The sequence below is a fragment of the Tasmannia lanceolata genome, unplaced genomic scaffold, assembly GCF_043159265.1.
Source record: "Tasmannia lanceolata isolate RefF3 unplaced genomic scaffold, GAP_Taslan_0.1 ptg000018l, whole genome shotgun sequence".
In the NCBI taxonomy this organism is placed as follows: Eukaryota; Viridiplantae; Streptophyta; class Magnoliopsida; order Canellales; family Winteraceae; genus Tasmannia; species Tasmannia lanceolata.
In genome coordinates this window covers 17,741,611-17,764,804 of record NW_027518695.1, presented here as the reverse complement: position 1 = coordinate 17,764,804, position 23,194 = coordinate 17,741,611, and the positions used below count along the sequence as shown (strand labels likewise).

General features: G+C 37.3%; 1 protein-coding gene across 3 annotated transcripts; it reads left to right on the top strand.

Moving 5' to 3' along the window:
- Window positions 1–272: 272 nt before the first annotated feature.
- LOC143849409 (putative methyltransferase PMT5) lies at window positions 273–22,501 on the top strand. Of its 3 annotated transcripts, none has more exons than XM_077358414.1 (10): window positions 274–430; window positions 606–2,003; window positions 7,714–7,849; window positions 12,637–12,877; window positions 14,660–14,885; window positions 15,066–15,241; window positions 15,485–15,785; window positions 19,659–19,794; window positions 21,180–21,361; window positions 22,188–22,501. In XM_077358414.1, exons 2-9 carry the CDS (start codon window positions 1,492–1,494, stop codon window positions 21,327–21,329), a joined length of 1,878 nt encoding a protein of 625 aa, XP_077214529.1. In that variant the 5' UTR covers window positions 274–430; window positions 606–1,491; the 3' UTR covers window positions 21,330–21,361; window positions 22,188–22,501. The 3 variants fall into 3 exon arrangements, with proteins under 3 accessions (XP_077214531.1, XP_077214529.1, XP_077214530.1); XM_077358415.1 differs by having other exon boundaries at window positions 22,185–22,501; XM_077358416.1 differs by lacking the exons at window positions 19,659–19,794; window positions 21,180–21,361; window positions 22,188–22,501 and having other exon boundaries at window positions 273–430; window positions 15,066–15,267; window positions 15,482–15,668.
- Window positions 22,502–23,194: the final 693 nt, after the last annotated feature.

Genomic DNA, 23,194 nt, shown 5'->3' with positions numbered 1-23,194 from the left:
GAGGAACCCTTTAATCCAACCCAACCCGACCCGAGTTTTTAAGCTTAATAGAAAAAAATAAAAAAATGTCGGGTTTCACTCGTGTCGGGTTGCCCAGCCGTCAACCCGACCGAACTCAACCCAACCCAACCCGAGTTGCACTCCTAAGATTATCTGTGGCTATCTGAAAAGGGTGTTTAGTCAACAACTAAGAGATTAGAGAAGTAAGTATAGGGGGGTGTTTTGGGTAATTCACCAAAACAACAAATTCCAAATCATTGAGTGCCGATCTCTGGTGTGTAGATGAGGGAGTCGTTGATACCCTATATAAAGAGCCCCGCCTCCCTCTCGTATGCAAAAACAGAAACCCGAAAAAACGGCGATTCGACCCAATCGAAGACTTTCCGAAAGCGAAAATGGCGAATCTCTCTCTTTCTCTAAATCTCACCTGGTATGTCAAAACTAATTCCAAACGTAAATAATTCGAAACCCTAGCGATAATCCTCCTTTCTCTCACTCTCTCTATCACGATCTATCACATTCCTCTTTTTCTGTGCGTCCTTCCTTGAAATTCATTTGATTACGTATCAGATCTGATCTAACTTTATCTCTTTGTTTTATTGTAGATTTTTCGGTGTTTTTTCGTTTCAAATAGCTGAAATTCGCCACACATTTTATGTTCCAAACGTGAAGAAGAAGAAATCGTAGCGAGAATAGTCATTTTTCTCACTCTCTTTATCTAGATCTATCACGTCCCTCTTGTTTGTGTTTTTCCTTGGAATTCATTTGATTAGGGATCAGATCGGATTTGATCTAGTTTATTGCTTTGTCTAATTGTAGATTTCGCAGTGTTTTTTCATTTCAAATCGCTGAAATTCGTAGAATTCGATGTTCCGGGAGCTCGATTCCATTGTCCTTTCTTTTGATCTCCCTACGCGCTGAGGTTTGTTTTTGGAGAGATTCTCCAACAAGAATGTGATCGGATTAGGTTTCTGGTATTCTAGTATGTTGATCTTGTTGGTAGAATATTTTTCATTCTTTCAAGAGATGGATACATTTTTTTTTTCTAGAATATCTGATCTGGAAGAGATTTTGGCGTAATTTTGCTGTAAATCTTCTGTAGGTTATTGATTCTTAGAATGCTGTATTGTGCTGATCTGAAAATTCAATCTTTGAGTTTCCATTCGAAGGTCAATTTGCTTGATTTGGTCGTCTTTTTATTAGATAGGAGACTTAGACTGCTTCAGAGATAACATCTCATCATTCAGGATCCTAGATGGTAGTGTTGAAGCTTGTGTCTGTGTATTTTCCAGTAGTTGGGATTCTAGATTGTTTTGAGTCTTTTAGGAATTGTACGAATTAGGCACCATGTGGATGGAAATAACTCGGATCTTATGTCATTGTCCTCCTTTTCCATTCTCAAATATCTTAGGTCTAGATTAGAAAGAGAGGTTCTTCGTCTCAATCCTTGGGCCAATTACTAGAGGAGGTTGCTTTCCAGTTGGTTTGGACATGAGAAGCCACTGGGCCCAGCAGCCCTTTCTCAATTTTGGCCGAAGCCCGCCATTGAAGTGGATGCTCTTGTGCTTCATTAGTGTTGTTGCATTGATTGCAGTCTTTGGCTCATCTTCTTTGAGCAGATTGGATTTTGTTGATTCCTCTTCTGCACCTCAGATTTATAATACTTACAGAAGGCTAGGAGAGCAAGCAACGACTGATTTTTTGGAGATAAAGTCGCTCTCACTTGGGGTGACTCATCCAAGGGAGCTTCATCTCTGTGTCAAGGAGAGAGAAAACCATGTTCCTTGCTACAATGTCTCTGCGAACTTTTTAGTTGGCTTTCATGATGGAGAGGAATTTGATCGGCATTGTGAATTATCGGGGGTGGGACCACCTTGCTTGGTTCGACCCCCCAAGGAATACAAGATTCCTCTGAGGTGGCCGGCTGGTAGAGATGTCATATGGAGTGGGAATGTGAAGATCACCAAAAATCAGTTCCTCTCTTCCGGAAGCATGACAAAAAGGTACATTCCCTTGTTGAATTTCTCATACATTGAAATTATATTATTTCCAATTAAAGTGAATGTTAACATGAAGCAACAATCTATACGAATTGAATGCCTGCCATCATCCAAAAAAGAAAAAAAAAGAAAAAAAGAAAAAAAGAATCGAATGCCCACCAACCTTAACCCACACACTAAAGTTGAAGATTTCTTGAATTTTCTTTTTCTTTGAATGGCTAAGTTTCTTGAATTTTGAGTGCATTTTTTTGAATGGTAGAATTTTCACCATATATGAAGGGCTTCCAACATTTAACAAATGTACTTACTATCTTTTATAGTATATTCATCCTCAAATATTTCAATTTTGTCTTGTCATTTGCTCTTGTCATAATCTTCTCATCCAACTATTTCTCCATATAATTTTGATTCATCATCGGATCTTCAACCTTTCGCTATAAATCTTCAGATTTTGACTGAATTGGAATTTTCAGTTCTATCATATTTGTTCATTGGATAAACCTTCTCATCCAGTCTATTTAACCGTAGAGGTGGATCACTGGTATTCTAGGAAGCACGGGTACAATCCCGGGGCTCCCACACCCGCACCCGACACGTATGGGGTTGTACCCCCTTTATTGAAAAAAAACAAACTAATTTTGCGTGTCGGGTGCGCACCACGCGTACCCGACACGTCCTGCTTCTTCCTGCTGCTTCTCTTTCCCTTCCTATTTTATTATTTTATTGTCCATTTACTTAAGATTTACATGTAAATAACGGAATACCCCCCTTTTGGATTTATTAAAAATAGTTTCAACACCCAAATCTAAAAGGAAAAAAAAGTCAACTCTCCAGTTCTAGTACAAAATTCAAAGAAAAAGGGTCGGGTCAAAATTTTAACTTTCTTAACTTCCAAACGGTGGGGTATTTTTCAAAATTTAAAAATTCATAAAATCTATTTTGTTCAAACATTATTAAATCCCAAAAGTCCGGTAAAAAAAATCTCATAATTTGGTCTCTAAAAATTATTCATCTTGTCAGGCACTGGTCAACACACTGGTGACAGACTTTTTTTTCTAATGAATGATGTATTGATGCCTCATGTTATGAAATATGGAACTTAATCACTTAAGAAATGAAGAGTAATATTAGAATTTTCCATTTTGGTGATGTTATTGTTATTTGATTGCTCTACAATTTTTTTTTAAAATTTTTTATCAATATATAATAAAATATTAAAATATATTATTATATTTGGCGTACCCGAACGTACCCTCACCCAGTTTTTTTGGCAAATCACGTACCCGTGTCGTGTCGTACCCGCACCCCGTACCCGTACCCGTGCTTCATAGGGTATTCCTTCTCATCCAGTCTACTTAACCGTAGAGGGGCATCACTTGTTCATTGGATGTACCTTCTCATCCAGAATTTTCACTAGCTTGTTTTCTTTTTAAATCTTCAATGATTTGTTTGATTCTACCTAGAGGTGCATCACTCCATTCCACTGCCCAGTGGAAGTCATTCAACTTCAAGTCGTTTCTTTCCACAGAATCGGAACTTGATCTCATACGTAGTTATCGATTCTGTTTCGTTCGCCGTTTCCTTTTGGGCAGTGGAACGGAATGCTTTGACGTTTCGTTTGTTTTGTTTCAGAAAAGACGCTACGATGACCGGTTTTTTTTTTTTTTTAATAGTTAAAATTTTGAAAAAGTCCAAAAAATTAGAAAGTGCTAAAAATTGGAACAACTGCCATCCAATGCAACCCAATGCATCATAACATCAAAGTTGGAAACATCCAACATTTACTTAATGGAAAATCACTATTAGTTGAAATGCATGTGTTGACCAGTGCTTGACTAGATGAAAAAAATTTAGAAACTAAATTATGAAATTTTTTACGGGACTTTTAGAAATTAATAATGCTTGGACATGATAGCAAATATGAATTTTTAAAATTGGAAAATATCTCATCATTTGGAAGTTACGATTTTGACCCAGCCCGAAATGATAGAAAAATGTCGAATTTTGTACTTGAACTTGAAAGTTGATTTTTTATCCTTTTAGAATTGGGTCTTGAAACTAATTTTAAGAAATCCAAATGGGGGTATCCCCCTATGTACATGGAAATCTTAAATGATTTTGCATGCAAATACCCAAAGGGGCAAGAAGAAGAGAAGAGGAAAAAAAACCCAAAAGGGGTGTTTCGGCCGAAACAGGGCATTACACCTCGTTTAAGATGAAACAGGAAGAATCGGGGTGAAACAGTAATGGTTGGGGGGGTTGTTATCGTTCCGGAGTTTCGTGACGTTTCGGCTGAAATGAAACGAAATTGATAACTATGCTCTCATACCAATTTACTTAAGAAAATTTAATTTTTTTCTTCAACTGCAAATCAATTTGAGCCGGGGAGATCCTTTCACCTTCTTCATGAACGTGACTTTGGATAGGAGAGAATGGAAGAAAATGATCCATGTAGACGAACCCAACTAGTGTCGGGATTAGACTTAGTCAATTTGAGCCGGGGAGATCCTTTCACCTTCTTCATGAAAATTTTCTAAAGGATTAATTAGCCGACCCCAACTAGTTTGGGACAAAGGCTTGGTTGAGTTGAGTTGAGTTGAACTCCCAATCAATTTTCCCTTTTCTCCCATCTCTTCCCAATAAAAAATATTGAACATAAAATTCACACGAAAATAAAAGTTTAAACAAATAATATAACATGAAAATCCCATGAACAAAGGAAGCCACTGATTTGGTAGCCCACCACATGAGCCTTACAAAATCAATCTAGAAGAAAAATCTCAAGTACCACATACAAAAAATAAGAAATTTTGATTAATTCTAGAAGTTAATTATTAAGAGTTGGTAGCACCCCACCACATGAACCTTACAAATCAATCTAGAAGAAAAATCTCAAGTACCACATACAAAAAATAAGAAATTTGATTAATTCTAGAAGTTAATTATTAAGAGTTACCACAACAGAACAATTTCTACAGTACTCCTAACATTATTTTTTATCTCAATTTTTCCTCTCTAGTCCCATAAAGCATAACTTGACCCTAGGAAAATTCTAAAGGTAACGTCGGTTATAGGTTTTTTCCATCAAAACACTACTCACGATTTATATTAATAGGCCCATATAAACCACTTTAAACAAGGTAACTTTTCTAGTCCATAAAGGCCTAAACTACCCCAAATAATAAATCAAACTTAAAATCCAACTTACAATAACCTTATGACTTAAATAAATCATTTATGAATCTGAACACCATGCAATTGATAGGGTCTCCACATCTTATTTATTGATTCTGCCCCGTTTCATTCAAAATGGACGGAACGTTCAGTTCCGATTTTGAAAACATAACAAAACATGGAACTCAGTTTTGTTTTTGTTTAGGTACAATTCGATCTATTTCGTCCGGAAGGAATGAAACAGGATGAAATGTCTTGTTCCACACAAAACAGTGCAGTATTTCTGTGCAATTTCCAAACTCATTTTTTGCGGCAATTTTTCTGGATTTCCTCCCTTTAACCTCTTTTTATGGCAACCACCTTTTGTTTGTTTCAATTGCATTTGATATATTTAACCTCCCAAATGAATAGGAAGGCTAAAAACACACATCAAACCCCCTTATTTTTACAATTTGTAAAACTCACTTCCCCCTAAAACCCTACCCATAATTTATATTTAGCATTGTGTATGATGAATTGTTAGTGTTATTAATGTTTTGCACTAAATTTGATATTAATTAGGCTCAAAAAGAGCTATTTCGATGCATATGGTAGATGCTTAGAGTAGTAAAATGTCTTTGAAAAAAAAATCCACCGGTCATAACGCCTTTAATGGAATGGAAGAAACAATGAAATGTTCCATTCCATAGAGCAAAATGAAAGATACACCAGAACAGAATTAATACCTAAGGTCCACATACATTTACACGTCTCTTTGGTGACATCGAAAATATCACATAACCTTTTATGTCTTCTTCGATTTCTTCCTTTATATCTTTGAGTCTGCATATGGATAATTGATGCACCTGCATGAATCCCTCTTGATGGAAAGAGACTAGACCTCGAGTTTTATTTACATTCCATCTGCCATGAAGTACTATGGAAATCTATTCTTGTGGATAAAGCACTTCGAATAGAGATATGTTTCAAAATTCACAGGTTCTCATCACAGTTATCCTTTGGTCAAGAATTTTTTTGAACTTGTTTCTTAGAAGTAGTACTTAAATAATAACTGTGAGATATGGAGTCATTAGTCTCAATGCTGTGATCCGCACAATTATTACCTTATATAACAGATTCATCCTCAAATCTTCCAATTTTGTCTTTGCCTTCATTCTTGTCACAATCTTCTCAGACACTTTCATTTTCATTGGAGTAATCATCATCAACAAGGTCTATAAAAAATCGATTCATCCATCTTGTCTTCCACTGTGTAAAGATTTCTGCTCCTCTTTGAGGACAAGCTATCTCGAATCTCCTACTTAATAGGAATTTCAGCCGTATAGCCTATGTTCATCTTATCTACCTTTTCACTCTATTTATTTCTATTGTAGATTTGATCATAATCAGCATGCTTATTTTTTTAATCTTCAATGACTTGTTTCATTCAACCCACCATTCAAAAAAAAAAAAAAAAAAACTTGTTTCATTCAACCCAGATATTGCGTCACTTCGTCCCGCTGGGCATTAATCAACTTTACGTTCCTTTTTCCCAATGAATTGGAATTTTCTCTAATACCAATTAATGCAAGAAAATTAATTTCCTGCGATGCCCCAGCCCCGAATTCCGAAGCTTTCGCACACCTGCTTCGATACGAGTGGTCACCACAAGTCAAGACATGATGCAAAAGCAATAATTTTTCATGTTTCATCAAAGTGTGCAGCAAAACCAAAAAACAGACACAAGGGAAAACAAAAGGAGATATATTCCATAATTCCAGTTTTAAGTTTTTCCAACAACATAGCCCTAACAACAACTCCCAATTAAATTTCTCCCAATTTTTCCCGCTCAAACACATGTGCAAAAATTCAGCATAAAATCCACAAGACTTATATCACACAATATAACTTTAAAGCCCACTAACAAAAGAACTCACCAATTTGGTAGCATCAAATCATGTGAGCCATATAAAATCACCAGACAAGAAGAACCTCAGGTAATTTTCAAAAAAAGAAGAAGAAGAAGAAGAGGAACCTAAGGTATCACACACAAAGAAGAATACATTTTATTCCAATTCTAAAAAAAATATTAAGAAATACTGCAAAAGAACAATTTCGTTCCCAACCCCTAGTACTCTTAACCCCGCATTTGATCTCAACCCTTGATCTAGACTCTTGAAAAACCTAATTTGACCATTGATAGGGGCCATGGAAGTCGCTTAAATAACTTCCAAAAAAAACTTTTACAATACCTAAACTACCCCGAGTAAAAACTCAAAATTAAAGCCCAACTTGATGGAAGCGTATTACTTAAATAATTCCTTCTCTAGTCAAACCACAATTTATAGGGTCCTCATATTAAAGTCATTTCAGTGAATTATATAAAAATATCAAATTAACTTTGTGTCTTCCCTCATTCTCTTCCCTCTTTTTCTTGGAATAGGCACATGGATGATTCATGATCTTGCATGATGGGGAATTTTCTATATTTGTTCTGTTGAGCTTTCTCTCAATTCCACTGTTTTTCTTTTTCTTTTTCTCATTCTCTTGCAAACTTTAGGTTAATGTTACTAGAGGAGAATCAAATTGCTTTTCAATCTGAGGATGGAATGAACATTGATGGTGTCAAAGATTATTCCCGCCAAATTGCGGAGATGATAGGGTTGGGAAGTGATTCTGAATTTCTTCAAGCTGGTGTAAGTCTTTTCCTTGCCAATGTTACTCTGGTCTCATTTGCCAATTTTGGTGTCATTATTTTCTTTTTGGGATGATTTCAGTGTAATTGGTTTGAATTTCGAACTCAATTCCCTGCATTATAGTATTGGACATTCATTGGCAAGTAGTTTGCAGATGCATGCAGTAGTTACAATTGAAACTAAGTTATTTCCCTTTTCAATTCGTAATTGACCTCATCTTCCTTTTTTGTTTATTTCACATATATGTGTTGCTTGTTTCCCCCTTTTTTTTGTGTGTGTGTGAAGGATGCATCCACATCTTTTTATAGGTATTAAGTATTAACTATTATGCGTATTCGCTTCCTTGAATTTTTTTTTTTCATTTTTTTTGCTAATATGCTATTTATCATAAGCTTTATATCCTGTCTTTGATCTCATAGTCACTAGACGCAATTTTATAACAGTCGATTGTAATACTAAAGCCTTCATGGATGATACTTGTTGTCAATTTATAAGGAAAACAAATTTTATATCAGAATTATCCAGGGTCATCTTCACTTGGGGTCTGTTCCAATGAGGGTAAGTAAGAGGAGAGGGGGTAAGCTATTTTAGGGTAAACTATTAAGTACTTTCCTCTGAAGTGGTTTACATTGGAAGTTATTTCTGTTGTTCCAATGTGCAAGGTAAACTAAGGCCCACATTCTATTTTTAGTGTTCCGGTGATTGCTTGCTGTAGAGGGTGACTGTATAAATTTTCTGAATCGTTCATATGTCACCAATTTTATGAAGGCCTGGGATCATCCCTCCGAGGAGATTTTCTGTCATGTCATGCCGTATCAAGGGTGGGGACCATTAAATGAATTATTTGGATCATATATGATCTTCAATATATTATGGCACAATATATGTAATATGGGGTTGATATTTCCACCCCTATAATTAGCCATTCGTCCTTCCCAAACCTCCCTGCATGTGTGAAGGATTCAGATTCCACCGCCTCTTCCAAATTATATACCATCAATCTGATCCACTGCAAGCTAGGGTAGCACATTGTGAAAGGGTGAATTATAATTTTATGACCCTAGAATGCTTTGCCCTCGTTATAGGGATGCATATGCAGTTCAGTTGGACCAATGCTTCTGCTGTTAATGTTGGTGCTGAAGTTAACCGATTGTTAGGGTTTCTTCAGGATGTTTGCAACCGGAATAAACCTGAAACAATTTCTTGTGATTAGACATGTTATCATTCCTCAATGCCAAAATTGCTCACATTCTTATACTTTCAGATTGTGTCTTGAGTTGTAATTGACTTTAGCACTGAAAGACCAGAAAAACGATGAAATGAACTTTGAGACCAGAAAAGCAATGAAATGAACTTTGATCATTGAAAAAAAGATTGCTGCCCAAGACCCAAACCCCAACCTCTAATGTTAAAAAAACCAGCAACCTTCACTCAGTTTGAATGGTTGAAAAAACCCTTTTGAAGTAGGTTTTTTTTCCTCATTTTCCCTTCTCCAATTTGGAGATCTCTTTTGAATCCCACCGTTTTCAGTATCTGCCTCCCATGAATAAGCCCTTTGAGCAACGAAATTGCAAAATGTAAAAATGTGAGAAGAGGCAATGAGATCGCAAAGAAGGCAAGCAAAAGAATGAAAAAGAAGAGCAAGTGACAAAAATAACACATAAGTGACTGGATCGATAATCTGCAATAACAAAGTCATATGGAAATTCAGAAATAATTGTATTTTCATCATCGTTCTGTTTAAACTTTAAATGAAAAATCTAATAAACCCACAAGATCTAAAGAAAATAAAATAAGGAAAAAGGATGGGAAAACAGAGACCTTCTTCGTCATAGGTGACTGGTTGCTGATTCAAAACAAGAAAGAGAGATGGAGGTGGAGTTGGGCAATTGAAGGAAGATACAGTGGAGAGAGAGAGAGAGAGAGAGAGAGAGAGAGAGAGAGAGAGAGAGAGAGAGAGAGAGAAGTCATTACAAAGGGTTTTCTTGGGAAACGAAGTGCAATTTGCTCCGCTGGAACTTCTCCGTGTACGCATCGACCTCTCCGACTTACCCCAACCCTAATTACCACCTGTGCGGTGGCACGCGCCTAAAGAAGGTAATTGAATGAGACCGCGGAAGTAACTTATGAGATACGATACTTAAATTTTGACTACTGGAACAACAATATCTTTTGCCTATGGGGGTAAACGAATGTTTTACCCCCTATTTACCCTCTCCGGAACACACCCTTGGCATTTATCAATTCTTGTGTATCTTGTATACACATGCACATCACTGATTAGACGAATGTTTTACGCCCTATTTACCCTCACCAGAACACACCCTTGGCATTTATTAATTCTGTTTATCCTGTATACACATGCACATCACTGGTTAGACCAAACGATGTGGGTGTGCTCAAGCTAATGTGATGAAAAAAGCAGCAAGCTCAAAGGCAGTCGCAATTTCTGAACTCTTGTAAGAATAAAAGCTGCCATTTCATTAGAACGGTAGAACTGTTGCAATGCTGAACAGATTCCATAGCCAGTGCTATTAACCCTGCAGGTCAAAGTTAAGTGTCTGATGGCAACAATGAGATATTGCAGGTGCTTGGATTGTGGGTACTTCAGGTTCACTACAACGTGGAGAATCTTTTGGGTTCTGGAGGTTGGCCTTCTATAATGCCACTCTGAGAGAGAACTTCATAGGAAAAATGCACTGATGCCATCTCAAATAGGTAGGGTAAGAATGCTTTATAAAACAACAACATTGATGCCTCTCAAAGACCGCACTGAAAATTTTCTTGAATGAAATAATATATAGTGAAATTTTCTAAAATTTCTTTTACCGTCTGCCACGATTGCTACCTGAAGACTGAAGTAGCTCCTCTACTACATTGTGGGTATGATGGGGTATGAGTTTATTCATTGTGAAAGTGTTTGGTCTAAAATTGTATGGAATCTGTTCATTGTAGTTTTCCAATCTTTTATGCTGTTTTTGAAAGCCCTTTGTATATATCTTCATTTCACTGTGGAAGAAAGTAAAATTGGATACGACGTGGTTCTTTAAATGTTCTGAATTTTCTGTTTTTGCCTTTTTTCATATTGGGTTTATAAATATTGGAGGATTTTTTCGCAGCAGTTAGTCACTCATTGTTCCTCTTTGATGTAATTCAGCAGTCTTAGTCATTAGATCTGGTCTTTTTATATTGGACATGTTTTATTTTTTTCTTTTATGTAGGATTTACGTTGAATTTGGTGACATTTATTTAGCATAGATCCTATTACCTGAGCTCAAACCCATCACTAAAGTACCTTATATCATAGTGGTCACAACCCATGGCCCACCACTTAACTACGCTCCTCATCTTATATAAACTCTCAAACTCCCCCACAATCCTAAGCTTGAAGGAATCAACAAGAGAAGCCTCCCTCCCCCTTGCGTCCAAGGTGTATGCCCTTTTGTCCCCTTTCCTTGTCTTCTTTTCTTCCTTCCTCCTTCCTCCTTCCTTTCCTTCTTCTTCTTCTTCCGTCTCTCCCCACCTCTTGGCCAGCTTGCAGCTGAGAAGACTGCAATCACTCTGTTTATCCTCTCCTCTCTTTCTCCCTCTCTTGAATCCCTCCTTCGATCCTCCTATTTTCCTCCAAGACTGGTGCATGGTAGCCGCCACTGCAACCACATTTTCCAATATATTTTCTTGTCACCTTTTCTCCTAATTTCTACTGCCGGACACCACCTGTGTTCTTCTTCTTTCCCCTTAGTCTAGCTGCTGTTACAGCAGCACTTTATCTCCTTTTCTCACTAGCTGCAGCAGATCACAACCCCTTTATTTTACCCATCTCTCTCTTCTCTCTCAGTTTTTTTTTCTCCATATTACTTTCTCCCCACCTCATATTTCCATCTTTCTTCCTCTCTCTTCGCAGCCCCCTCGTCTCACCTCTCTCTCTCTCTCTCTCTCTCTCTCTCTCTCTCTCTCTCTCTCTCTCTCTCTCTCTCTCTCTCTCTCTCTCTCTCTCTCTCTCCTGGAGGAGGCCTTCTATATCTGGGTGAGTTAGGCATGAAGCCTGGCATGCCGCTCCGAGTTATGGATCCTACCATCTCTTTTTTTAAAGCTTACTCCATAAACCTTTCTCTTTAAACTTTGGCATCTTTTTCACCCTACCTTGACCTCATCATTGTACATCATTCTCTTACCTCCATTAAATGTTGATTGGGCTGTAGTTAAATTCATATCTTAGATCTGATTTTTTGATACCTTATTTGAAACTTGTTTATTTTTCCATTAGCTGGATGTTTTGTTTATGGACTTGATGTATGAAACCTACATTGGACTATGAATACACTAGCTGAATTTGATTATTATGCTTTGTTTAACTCATTTGGGGAATGTATGTTGGTGGTTGGTATTGATCTAAACCCCATTTTACGCTACTAAATTCCTAAAAAATAAACTGCGCACCTTAGGTTTGGGCCACTCAAACCTCTTTTTTGGTAGGTAAGCTGGGATTGAACCTCTGGCCTCCATTTTGAAGAACAAAGCCTTGACCATTGAACTAGAGGCTCAATCCCTTAAAAAAAAAGGCATGCGCAAATGCCCTCACGCAGGATCGACCTACGGAAGGACCTTCAGTTTGTAAGACGGACACACTGAGCTTTAGGGCAGCTGCCTACTCTCGAACCCTGATAGAAATACAATCATACGTGCTTACTCACTCCAATACAGACACACATATATAGTCGTAGTTTCTACCTATTAGCTCCTATGCTTTTACATCATGTCTTGATCTGCTCTTCTTGTTATTATAGGTCCGTACGGTATTGGATATTGGCTGTGGATTCGGCAGTTTCGGAGCTCACTTGTTCTCACTAAACCTAATGACTGTGTGTATTGCGGCTTATGAGATATTTGGGAGCCAAGTCCAGCTGTCCCTTGAGAGGGGTCTTCCAGCAATGATTGGCAGCTTTATTTCAAGGCAACTTCCTTATCCATCTCTGTCATTTGACATGGTTCACTGTGCTCAGTGTGGAATCATCTGGGACAATAAAGGTACATCCCTAGTTGGTCTGGTTAGTTATTTCTTCCTCTACAAGTGATTAATGTCAAATATGGCCTTTTGGTGTTGTCCTTAAAAAATAGGAAAAAAAAATGGGAAAAAAAAAGAAGAAAACTTGTAAGTTTCGTTAATTGCTCCCAGAATCATTCTCTCTAAAGTCTAAACATTTCTTTCTATCTAAAGAATTTTCTTCATGTACTGTCTTGCTTCACATTCGGACATAACCTTCTCAAGATAGTGGGAAATCGTTACAGTTTTGAGTATAAGATGTCATAAAACAAATGCCAACTTCTCTCCATCAATTTTGTGGGCTTAAGTTTTTTTTTTTTTTAATTATCAGAAGCTCACCTTATGGTCCATACCCCATACATAACTAATGCCATTTTATGAAAATTGTTAACTAATGCCATTTTTTCAGTTAAAAAAAAAACAGTCCCAAATTGATAGTTCTAAATCCGGTGCTCTTGCTTTCCTTTTTCTGTTTCTGCTGCTAAGTGCTAACAGCACAGTGTTTTTCTCTCTCAATCCCTTCAATTGCTTCCTTAAACAACAACTCCAAAAACCATTCTGAACGCCCTCAACACCATCCCAAATCTGAGTATTGAGAAATCAACCTTCATTGTAGCCATTTTTTTAATCATGGATTCCTCCAAAGCCAAAATCTCGAACTTGTGCCCTTAACCTTTGGACCCTTTTTCAGAATCTGTCAGTTACTTAAAAGTTTAAAACCAAGCAAGAGTAGAGGGTCTGATTAGTTCTGATGGGAATGGAGAATCCTACACCTAGATTCCATTGGAATGCACATGGAGATGCCAGGCATGCCGAGATCCCGGTCGTCGATATGTTTGGCAGGGATTGTATTATAGTTGGCCCCTCTTGAAAAATGGTCGAGTGCCAATCTAAAAAGGCTTATTTTACAATTTTCTCTGATCTCTGTTTCTTCTATTTCAACACGCATGTCATCTTCTTTTACATAGCGGGAACAGGGAAGACCATCCAAGCCAATAACTTCCTCACTTGAGTTTTTCAAACACTAATCTAAACCCTATTCAGAGGTCAATGTTCAAATAAATGCCATCATCTGCATTGCGATCTCCCCCACCAGATGATGCCAGCACCGATTGGAGTATTGCAGCCCGGCCAATATGGTGCCTGTGGGGAGTTCTGCTGGCGAAAGGTGGTCCGCCTAGATCGGTTTTTCAGCATCCAAAAGATCACGTTTTGCTCTCCCCCCCCCCCCAAACAGGCGCCATATTGGCAGGGTGACAATACTGTTCGGCAAGGGTTTCATCCGTCGGTGCACGACAGCTATTCAACCAGTGCATTTATTTTAAAATTTGGATATTCATGTCATTTCATTAAGGGTTGACTACTGGCCCATCCTATCATGCCAATTTGTTTCTCTTCTTCTGGACATGTATCTACTCTCCTGGACACATTGCGAGAGTGGAGACATTGTTTTCATAAGAACATGAATGCACATTTGCATATCCTATGACGTCAAGTAATTGGATTTAAGTTTCTTAACCTTCTGTACAGTGGAGGAGCAGCCTCTATGGGCTTCCATTTGTTATATAAATAGGACAGTGTTTCTGTTTTTTTTTTTTTTTTTTGAATGGTAGATAGTATTAATAATAGCAAAAGGAAACCGAGATGGTCAATACAGATAATACAAGATCAAAAAATGAAACCAAAGAAAATTCAAGGGGGGAGATAATCAAATCGCTCCAAACTTTCTCTGCTTTATTTCCTCTTATAATGTCTCTGTGCTGCAGATGGTGCATTCCTTATTGAAGTGGACCGGGTGCTCAAACCGGGAGGCTACTTTGTTTTGACATCACCCACAAGCAAACCACAAAGCTCGTCGCTGAGTGTAAAGAACCAAAACATGTTCACTCCAATTGAGGATTTTGCACAGAAAATCTGTTGGAGTCTGTTGGCTCAACAAGATGAAACTTTTATTTGGCAGAAAACTGCAGATGTTAATTGCTATACGTCTCGGTGAGGATATTTCTTGTTGCATACTCCTGAATATTTTTGCTTTCTTGTTTATCTAAAATTTTGAATGGTTGTTTATGTTGGTCCATGTTCTGATTCATGTACTTCGGTAATAACTGTAGGTAATTTGCTTTTTGCAGAAAATAAAGTTTAACACTACATCTCTTTCTGTTTTAATTGTAGCAAGAACGGCCATATACCTCCTCTTTGTAAATATGATAATGATGAAGATTCATATTATCAGCCCCTCCTCTCATGTATAAGCGGAACTGCCAGCAAACGTTGGGTTCCTGTACAGAACAGGTCTCACTGGCCTGCTTACTACCAAATGAGTGCACATGAACTTGCAGTCCATGGAAAGTATCTTTCTGACAAAGATTTTTTTGTGAGTTTGATATTCCATTAGTTTTTAATTTTCAAAAAAAATAAAAAATATTCCATTAGTTTTTGTTTCCCATAGCTGCCAATTTTCTGCTGTATTTTTAGCTGAATCTTTTGGTGCCAGTATTGTATTGGACTTGCTAGAAGCTGTGCTTCTTTAGTCTTTTCATGCAATCATGGTGAAGTACTTGTGCATTGATTTTCATGTGGCTCTGCAGGAATACACCCTGAGGATTTTCTTGAAGACTCTCATGTTTGGAGGTCAGCTTTGAATAACTATTGGTCTTTGCTTACACCCTTGATTTTTTCCGATCATCCAAAGAGGCCAGGTGATGAAGACCCATTACCTCCATTCAACATGATACGCAATGTAATGGACATGAGTGCTCATTACGGTGGATTAAATGCTGCATTACTGGAGGCAAGGAAAGCAGTCTGGGTGATGAATGTTGTGCCTATCAGAACTCCAAATACACTTCCTCTAATACTTGATCGCGGTTTTGCTGGTGTTTTGCACGACTGGTAAGCCATTTCTCCCAAGTTGCTGTTTTTTTTCTCTCTAGACCATTGCTGTGAATGCGGAAGAAAAATAAAGCAGGAGCAAAATTTTTGACGAAAGTTGAGAGCTATTGAGCCACCGGATTACATTCAATGAGTCACCTTCAGCCACCACATTCATAAGCCGATCTCTCACCACAAGCTTTAGGCTTTGGTGGACTGCACGAACCTCCTCTTCTGCAGAATCCGCCACTCCTATGGGACACGCAAAGGCCCAAACTACTTCCCCAAGGTTGTTTCTCAGGACGCCCCCAACCCCAGCCGGGCCAGGATTTCCCAAGCTAGAGCCATCAAAGTTGAGCTTTAGAAAACCGAGCAGAGGGAGATCCCATTCTTGAACAACTTTTTGCTTGATCTCCACACTGCCACAAACTTCTCTCCCCCTTTCCCATAGGTCGTAAGCGGATACAAATCTAAAGAGAGGAAGGAATTTAACCCAAGAGATTGTCAAGGCAATCACTTTGACATAAAGGAAGGCTGTGTACCACTGTTATAATCTGTTAAAAGTTCTTTGACTTGCAGGGTGGCTGAAAAACACTACGGTAGGGACGGGCCTGTATAAATTGCTAAAGCAACTTACCATCTATATAAGTAATACAATCGTAACCCTGTAGGGTGAATATAGATTGGAAACAAGTCCCTGTATCAGATTAGCGGGGCATATAATGTGACAGTTTAATATTTTCAGTCATACTTTGCATGTAGCTCGAACAGAAATCTTTCAACACACCTGGTGCTTACTCTTGTAGCATCATTGAAACCCAGTTAAAAAAGCTGTAAAATATCTGTAATGTCACATGTATCATGTGCTGCACAAAGAGGACTCGTCATAATGAAATGTAGCCGGAACTCTAGTTGGCTGGCAACTGATGATGCTCGGTTATTCGATAAAGTAAAAAAAAAGCGGGCAATATTTGTGCTACCCTGTCCACTATCTACTTATTGGTTTTATTGTAGAAATGGATATTGATGAAAATTCATGGTTATAATTTGTTCCATGCCTGATATTTGTTGGAGTTCCCTGGTATAAAGATAATTGCCTTCCATTCTTTTCTATAGCAATTCCATGTTTCTAGACCCGTGGCTTTTGGATGTTGCATCGGGTTGCAGTTTTCAAAGGTTTAACAACCAAGTATCTTTGAGTTCAACACACTTCACAATTATTAAACAACATTAAGTTCCATCTGTTCCGTTGATCATTACCAAGCTAGGTTGTAAATTTCGTTTTGGCAACCGGAGCAGAACGCTTCGGTATTTCTATCATTTCGTTTGGCATTTTGTTCCAAATTTTTCGTTCTGCTACAACGACTGAAATTTTTTTAATAGTTAAAAATATGAAAAAAATCCAAAAAATGAGAAATTGTTAGAAAATATAAGAAACAATTAAATGAACCAAATTTATAAAAGATCCAACATTTACTTAAAAGAAAATCACTATCAACTGAAATGCTTGTGTTGACCTGTGTATTGACCCGTGCCTGTGAAGGTGAAAGAAATTTAGAGACCAAATTATGAGATTTTTTTACCCAACTTTTGGGATTTAATAATGTTTGGACATGATAGAATTTATGAATTTTTAAAATTGGAAAAATACCCCATTGTTTGGAAGTTAAGATTTTGACCCGACCTGATTTTTTCGAATTTTGTACTTGAACTAGAAAGTTGACTTTTTATCCTTTTAGAATTGGGTCTTGAAACTATTTTTAATGAATGCAAATGGGGGTATTCCTTTATTTACTAGTAAATCTTTAAGTACATGAAAAGAAGAGGAAAGAAGAAGAGAAGAGAACCAAGAAGAGACAAGAAGAGTAGAAGAAAAACAACTAAAATGACATATTTCGGATGAAATTGGGCATTTCGTCTATTTCCTCCAAAATTTCGATTTTCGGGTGAATTTAGTTTGAAATGGACCGAAATCCAGAACGAAATGGAATATATGGCCATTCCTTTCCGGATTTCAGTCCAGAACAAAATTTTTTGCCCATTTCAGGCGAAACAAAACAGTTTTTACAACTTACTTACCAAGTAAAGTGATCTTCCTCTCCCGTACTTGTTGGTTTCCTTGTTTTGATTTTCCTAAATGCTTGAGGCTTCTTACTTCAGGTTTTTTGGTATTCAAATCTTGTCTCCCATAGTTCCTCATATTGTATTCAATCTTCTAAAGATTTTGTGATTGGATTATATCTGTGGATATTGGGGAGTGGTAGTCAAAGTTTTGATTGTAACCCACCTTAGAGGAAAATCACATTATTTACAGGGTTTTTTTAATGGACAATCACATTAAGGGTTTGATTATGTTGAAAATGAGGTTAAACTAACACTCACAAACTGATCTCCAGTATACTAGACTCTCAATAATCAATTTGAATGTCCACCTTTTGAAGAGATGGATGCTGAAACAAATTTACAAAGACGTCATATATTATATATCACCCTAGGTCTACAGTTTTTCCTTATGATTTGGCCGACACTTTGAATTTATTGCCTACACATGTGTCGTGTCGTGTCGTGTCCGAAACGACAACCATGTCCACACGTGTCGACACTCCTTTAGACACTTTTATGTGTATAGCTAAAAGTGTCAGTAACTCTATATGTATGTATGTGTTCGAGTGTGCCACTATTTCTAGATTTTTTAGGGATTCCATTTCGCGTATCCATGTCGAAACTCGGCCCACGAATCTGTGTTTACAAATCATGATTATATGTACTTTCTATTTTAGCTGTGTCCCCGTTTCTAAATTTTGGGAGTCTGCCATGTCCGACACTCCGTGTCCGTGTCGATACGCGACACTCGAGTCCGTGTCCACAGATCATAGGTTTTTCCAATTACAGTGATGCTCCAATCTCAACCAAAGTCCACAAACTCATACCTAACGTGGAAAGTGGTCTTTAGATTTGTGAGCTAACTGACTTTAACACATCAAAGCTGATGAAAAAACATAATCTCTGCAAAGTTGGCAAGTGGTGATTAACTTGACTACCTTCTATATAACCGGAATTTGGACTTGATACTAAGAATCCTGCCAGATAGAGTGAACTCAGCAAAGTTCCGAGTTAGTCAGAATTTTTTTTTGAACATTGCTCTAGTATTGACTCTATCTTAGATCCTTGGGCGAGTGACTCTTCCAAAGCTTGTATTAACTATCATATCCTCCTGTAGGCCCGTAGTAAGAAAATCTATTTTGAACATTGCTCGAGTAATGACTCTATCTTAGATCTATTAGGCAAGTGACTCTTCCAAAGCTTGTATTAACTACCATATCTTCCTGGAAGCCCTTGTGAAGGTTGAAAATTACTTCCTGCATGCTTATGAAAATTTTCCCAACAGTTGAGGGTGCACATATGCCATTGTATTTGTAATACCTTTTATTGAAGATTTATCCTTCTATCTATCTCAAATAAAGAAAAATTTAATATAACCACATTTACCATAGTTACTCACTTTCCAAATATGTAGATTTATGGATGGTTTATTTTCAATAAATCACGGGTTTTCCTTGCAGCTAGTTGTCTGATTGTTGCATAACCCCATGTGATATTATACGCTTTCAGTTCAATTTTAACACATGCTCTATCTTCTCATCCTCTTCTTCAGCAGTCCCAGTTGTCAGTAATTTAGATACTTGAAAATTTTATAGGCTGTTCCATGGGAAGACCAACTTTTGTTCCTTTATTCGCTTCAACTATATGCTCCTTAGTGAATCATACTATGAGTTTTATGCATGAATCATAAGTTTTATGCATAACTATATAACATAAATAAACAAATATTACTTGACATTTGTAGAATTGAAACATTAGATAACTCAGATGCATATTTTCACTGTTGTGTAGGTGTGAGCCCTTTCCCACGTACCCGCGGACATATGACATGCTTCATGCAATGGGTCTCCTCTCACACCTTCTCAATTCAGAAGAGTGTGACATCAGTGGTTTGTTCTTGGAGATGGATAGGATTCTACGCCCTGAGGTAGACTAGTCTTTTCGCTTTCATGTGATTATTTTTTGTGAGAAAAAATAAATTACAGTGGTCGTAGAAAATCCATCTCTTTCTTTTAAGTAATGCTAGTACTTTTTTTGAGATGGCAAGTTGTTGGATATTTGTAATCCTAGCTCTTGGTTGATAAATTTTCGTAAGCGGTTAAGCTCCTTGCCTATTTGATAGAATGATAGAACACCTTTAGATCTATACTTTCAACAATACTTGTCTAATCAAATTACTTAAGGCGTCATTTGGAAATAGGGAGAACATATATGGAATATTTTTTCCATGGAAAAAATTCAGTGTCTAGTAGGGTTTCAATTTTTCTAGAAAACAGGAAAATTTTCAATTTTGAAAAAAAACGTTACATGGAAAATGAGGTAGCCAAATGCTGGAATAGTCATTTCCCATGAAATTCTTTTCCCAAGATGAATTGTCCATGCATCCAAACAGCGCCTAAAAGTATTAAATTTCCCAACTTTCTTTATAGAATGAATGGAAACACAAAGTTGAACACATGAGAATGCCCAAACTACCTGTTCTAATGTCCTATGCATCTCTTTCTATATATTCCCTTGAATTTACTAGTGAAATATTGAAAAATGTTTACTTCTTTTTTAATTTATAGCCACCCTAAACTCCCTTGTAAATGGCCAATGTGTACTATAGAATCCTCTTTCCCTCTCGAAAAGAAACTTTAAACACTCTATGCATCACTTCTCTCCATGTGCAACGCACTTAACAAACACTAAACACCGGCCGCGGATCTCTAATCTTGCCTCTATTATGTGTGGCACATTTCGTATACCTCATGCCTTTGCCAACTTCGGCATATGTAGCTGTATCCAAGTTATGTTTCCCAATCAAACCATCTGTTTTGGACGATTTCATGCTTGATTCTGACACCTGCATCATTTATATCCAGCAAGGTTTAAAATCCAAACCACGCCCCAGACTTGATTATGGGCTAATTGCAACTCAACTTGAAACGTGGTTACCTGAGGTTGAGTTAAAAAGGCTTGTACTGTAGATGAATTTTCCACTGCTTCAATTACTTGATCAAGTTCTTTTGAGTTTTAGGAAAACACCGTGTCACTCCTTTATTTCTTCGAGTATTCATTCAAGTTTTCAAACACTCAATCTCAAACTACATTGATATTTACCCAATTCAATCATCCATCTGTGACATATATGAAATGGTTGCAGATTCTATATTGATCTTTTGTGATTTATTTAATTCGCATGCTTGATATATTATGACTGGTGGGGCAGAGTTGGGTATTCTGACAAATATGAGATGATTGGAAATTTTATATTGATCTTTTGTGATTTATTTAATTCGCATGTTTGATATATTGTGACTGGTGGGACAGGGTTGGGTTGTTTTATGTGATAAAGTTCAAGTGATAGAGAAAGCACGCAGACTTGCGGCACAGAATCGTTGGGATGCACGGGTGATTGAGCTCCAGAACGACAATGACCAGCGGCTGCTTGTTTGCCAAAAGCCTTTCTTGAAGAAATAATCAGCTTTGGCATGGGGAGATTTCTCTTTTCTGTAAGAATCCATCTCCATCTTTGGCAGTTAGCTTTATTCCTTTAGGCCCTGTTTGGATGGCAGGAATTTTAAGAAAATCTTGGGAAAGTTTTTTTTTTTTTTTCAGAATTTCCTGCCTTTTCATTTTTTGATTACATGTGGAAAAATAATTTGAAACGCCGAAGTTCTAGTTTTATTTACAGGGGCCTTCTATTAGTATTGATATCCCTCGAAATAAGCCATAATCAGATCATTTCCCTCTAAATTGTGGAAATGAAAAAACTTTCCCAGTTAAAAAACTTTCCATGAGAAGTATTTTTCTTGCAATCCAAACAAGGCCTTAGAAGATTAGGAAATGTGACTCATATGCCTGAACTTTAAAAATGGCAATCCCAAACTTCTTTTTGATGGGCATTGCCTTGTTGATGTTTCCATGAAATGTCAATAACTCAGCCTTTGGCGTTTCTTTCTGGAAAACAAACCCTTTGAGAATAGAAACTGAAATGCCTTTCAAAGAATACATTTGTCATTTGCAATAAATACAACCTATTTGTTTCTTTCAAGGGAAATGATGTCTGTGTTCGTTCGTTTCTGTAGTAGCACTCCTCACCGAGGTTTTAAATTTCTGATAATTCAATACATACCATATTTCACATGTAATTTATATAAATACTTATAAAGCATACAGATACCGCATTTCACATGTAATTCATATAAATAAAATCAAATAACACCTACTGATATAGTATACCACTAATAATAAAAAAAACTAAGATAGTATACCACTAATACACTTACAGTTTTGGTTTGCTCTAACTGACCAAAATACTTACGCTCCTGTCAGCAGCACACGAGCCGGGCACAGCATTTCCTCATCATCGTTGGCTTGGAATGTCCAACTGTATTCAATTACACGTGATTAAAATGACACACGGAAGCTAAAAACTCTATGATTCATCTGTGTTGAAAACCATTTTCGAGGTACTCTTAACACTCATTCATTCATCCATTCATTTCTATTTTTTCTTCGATTTGAACTCCATATGTGTTGGTCTAAATCTTTTTACTGTGAGAGAGGTGGGAGGCAGCATTGTAAAGTTTGTGCTGCAACATATTGCTCGATCTCGATTTAATATCAAATTTCTCATGCAGTTCTTGAGATGTTAATTTGAAAAATGCAGAGCAGAGAGATTGAAATCTTGAGTTTCAAAAAAAAAAGAAAAAAGAACAGTGTCAGACTGGAAGGATTTTGGTTTTGGGGTATGTATTCAATTGTTAGGCTCGCAGTTTCACCTAACCCGGAAAACCTCTTGAATGTTGTTTCAATAGTACATTTAGCTGGACTTGGGTTCTCCAATTCTGAGTTTTTAACTGGAATCCGGTGCCACCCTGTTGGACTCACCATCAAACAATGAACCCAGTTGGGTGGATGCATAGAAATCCGTTGCTTTAGAAATTCCAATATTGATACACTATTTCATTGACTTTGATGACCCTTGGAATATAACAACTTTAACTACTAATTTGAGAAGGGGAAATGATAAATGCACTCCTTTTCATCACTTGGGACACCCAACTACGGTGGATCTATGACTGCAAAGCATGTACTTCACATTTGAAGGAGTTAAAAGGACATGATTACCACGTACAATGCAGCTGCGTGTCCCAAGTGATGATGAAAAGGGGTGCATTTATCATTTCCCGATGAGTAGTGTAATATTGAAGAGTGGAGAGTAACATCAGGAAATCATTTCTCTAGTGATTAATGGTGTGTTCTTTAACCATTCTGGCCTGGGTAGTGCTTTTATACTTTTTTCTGTCTATAGAAGGGGAAAGAAAAAGGTTATCAAGTAC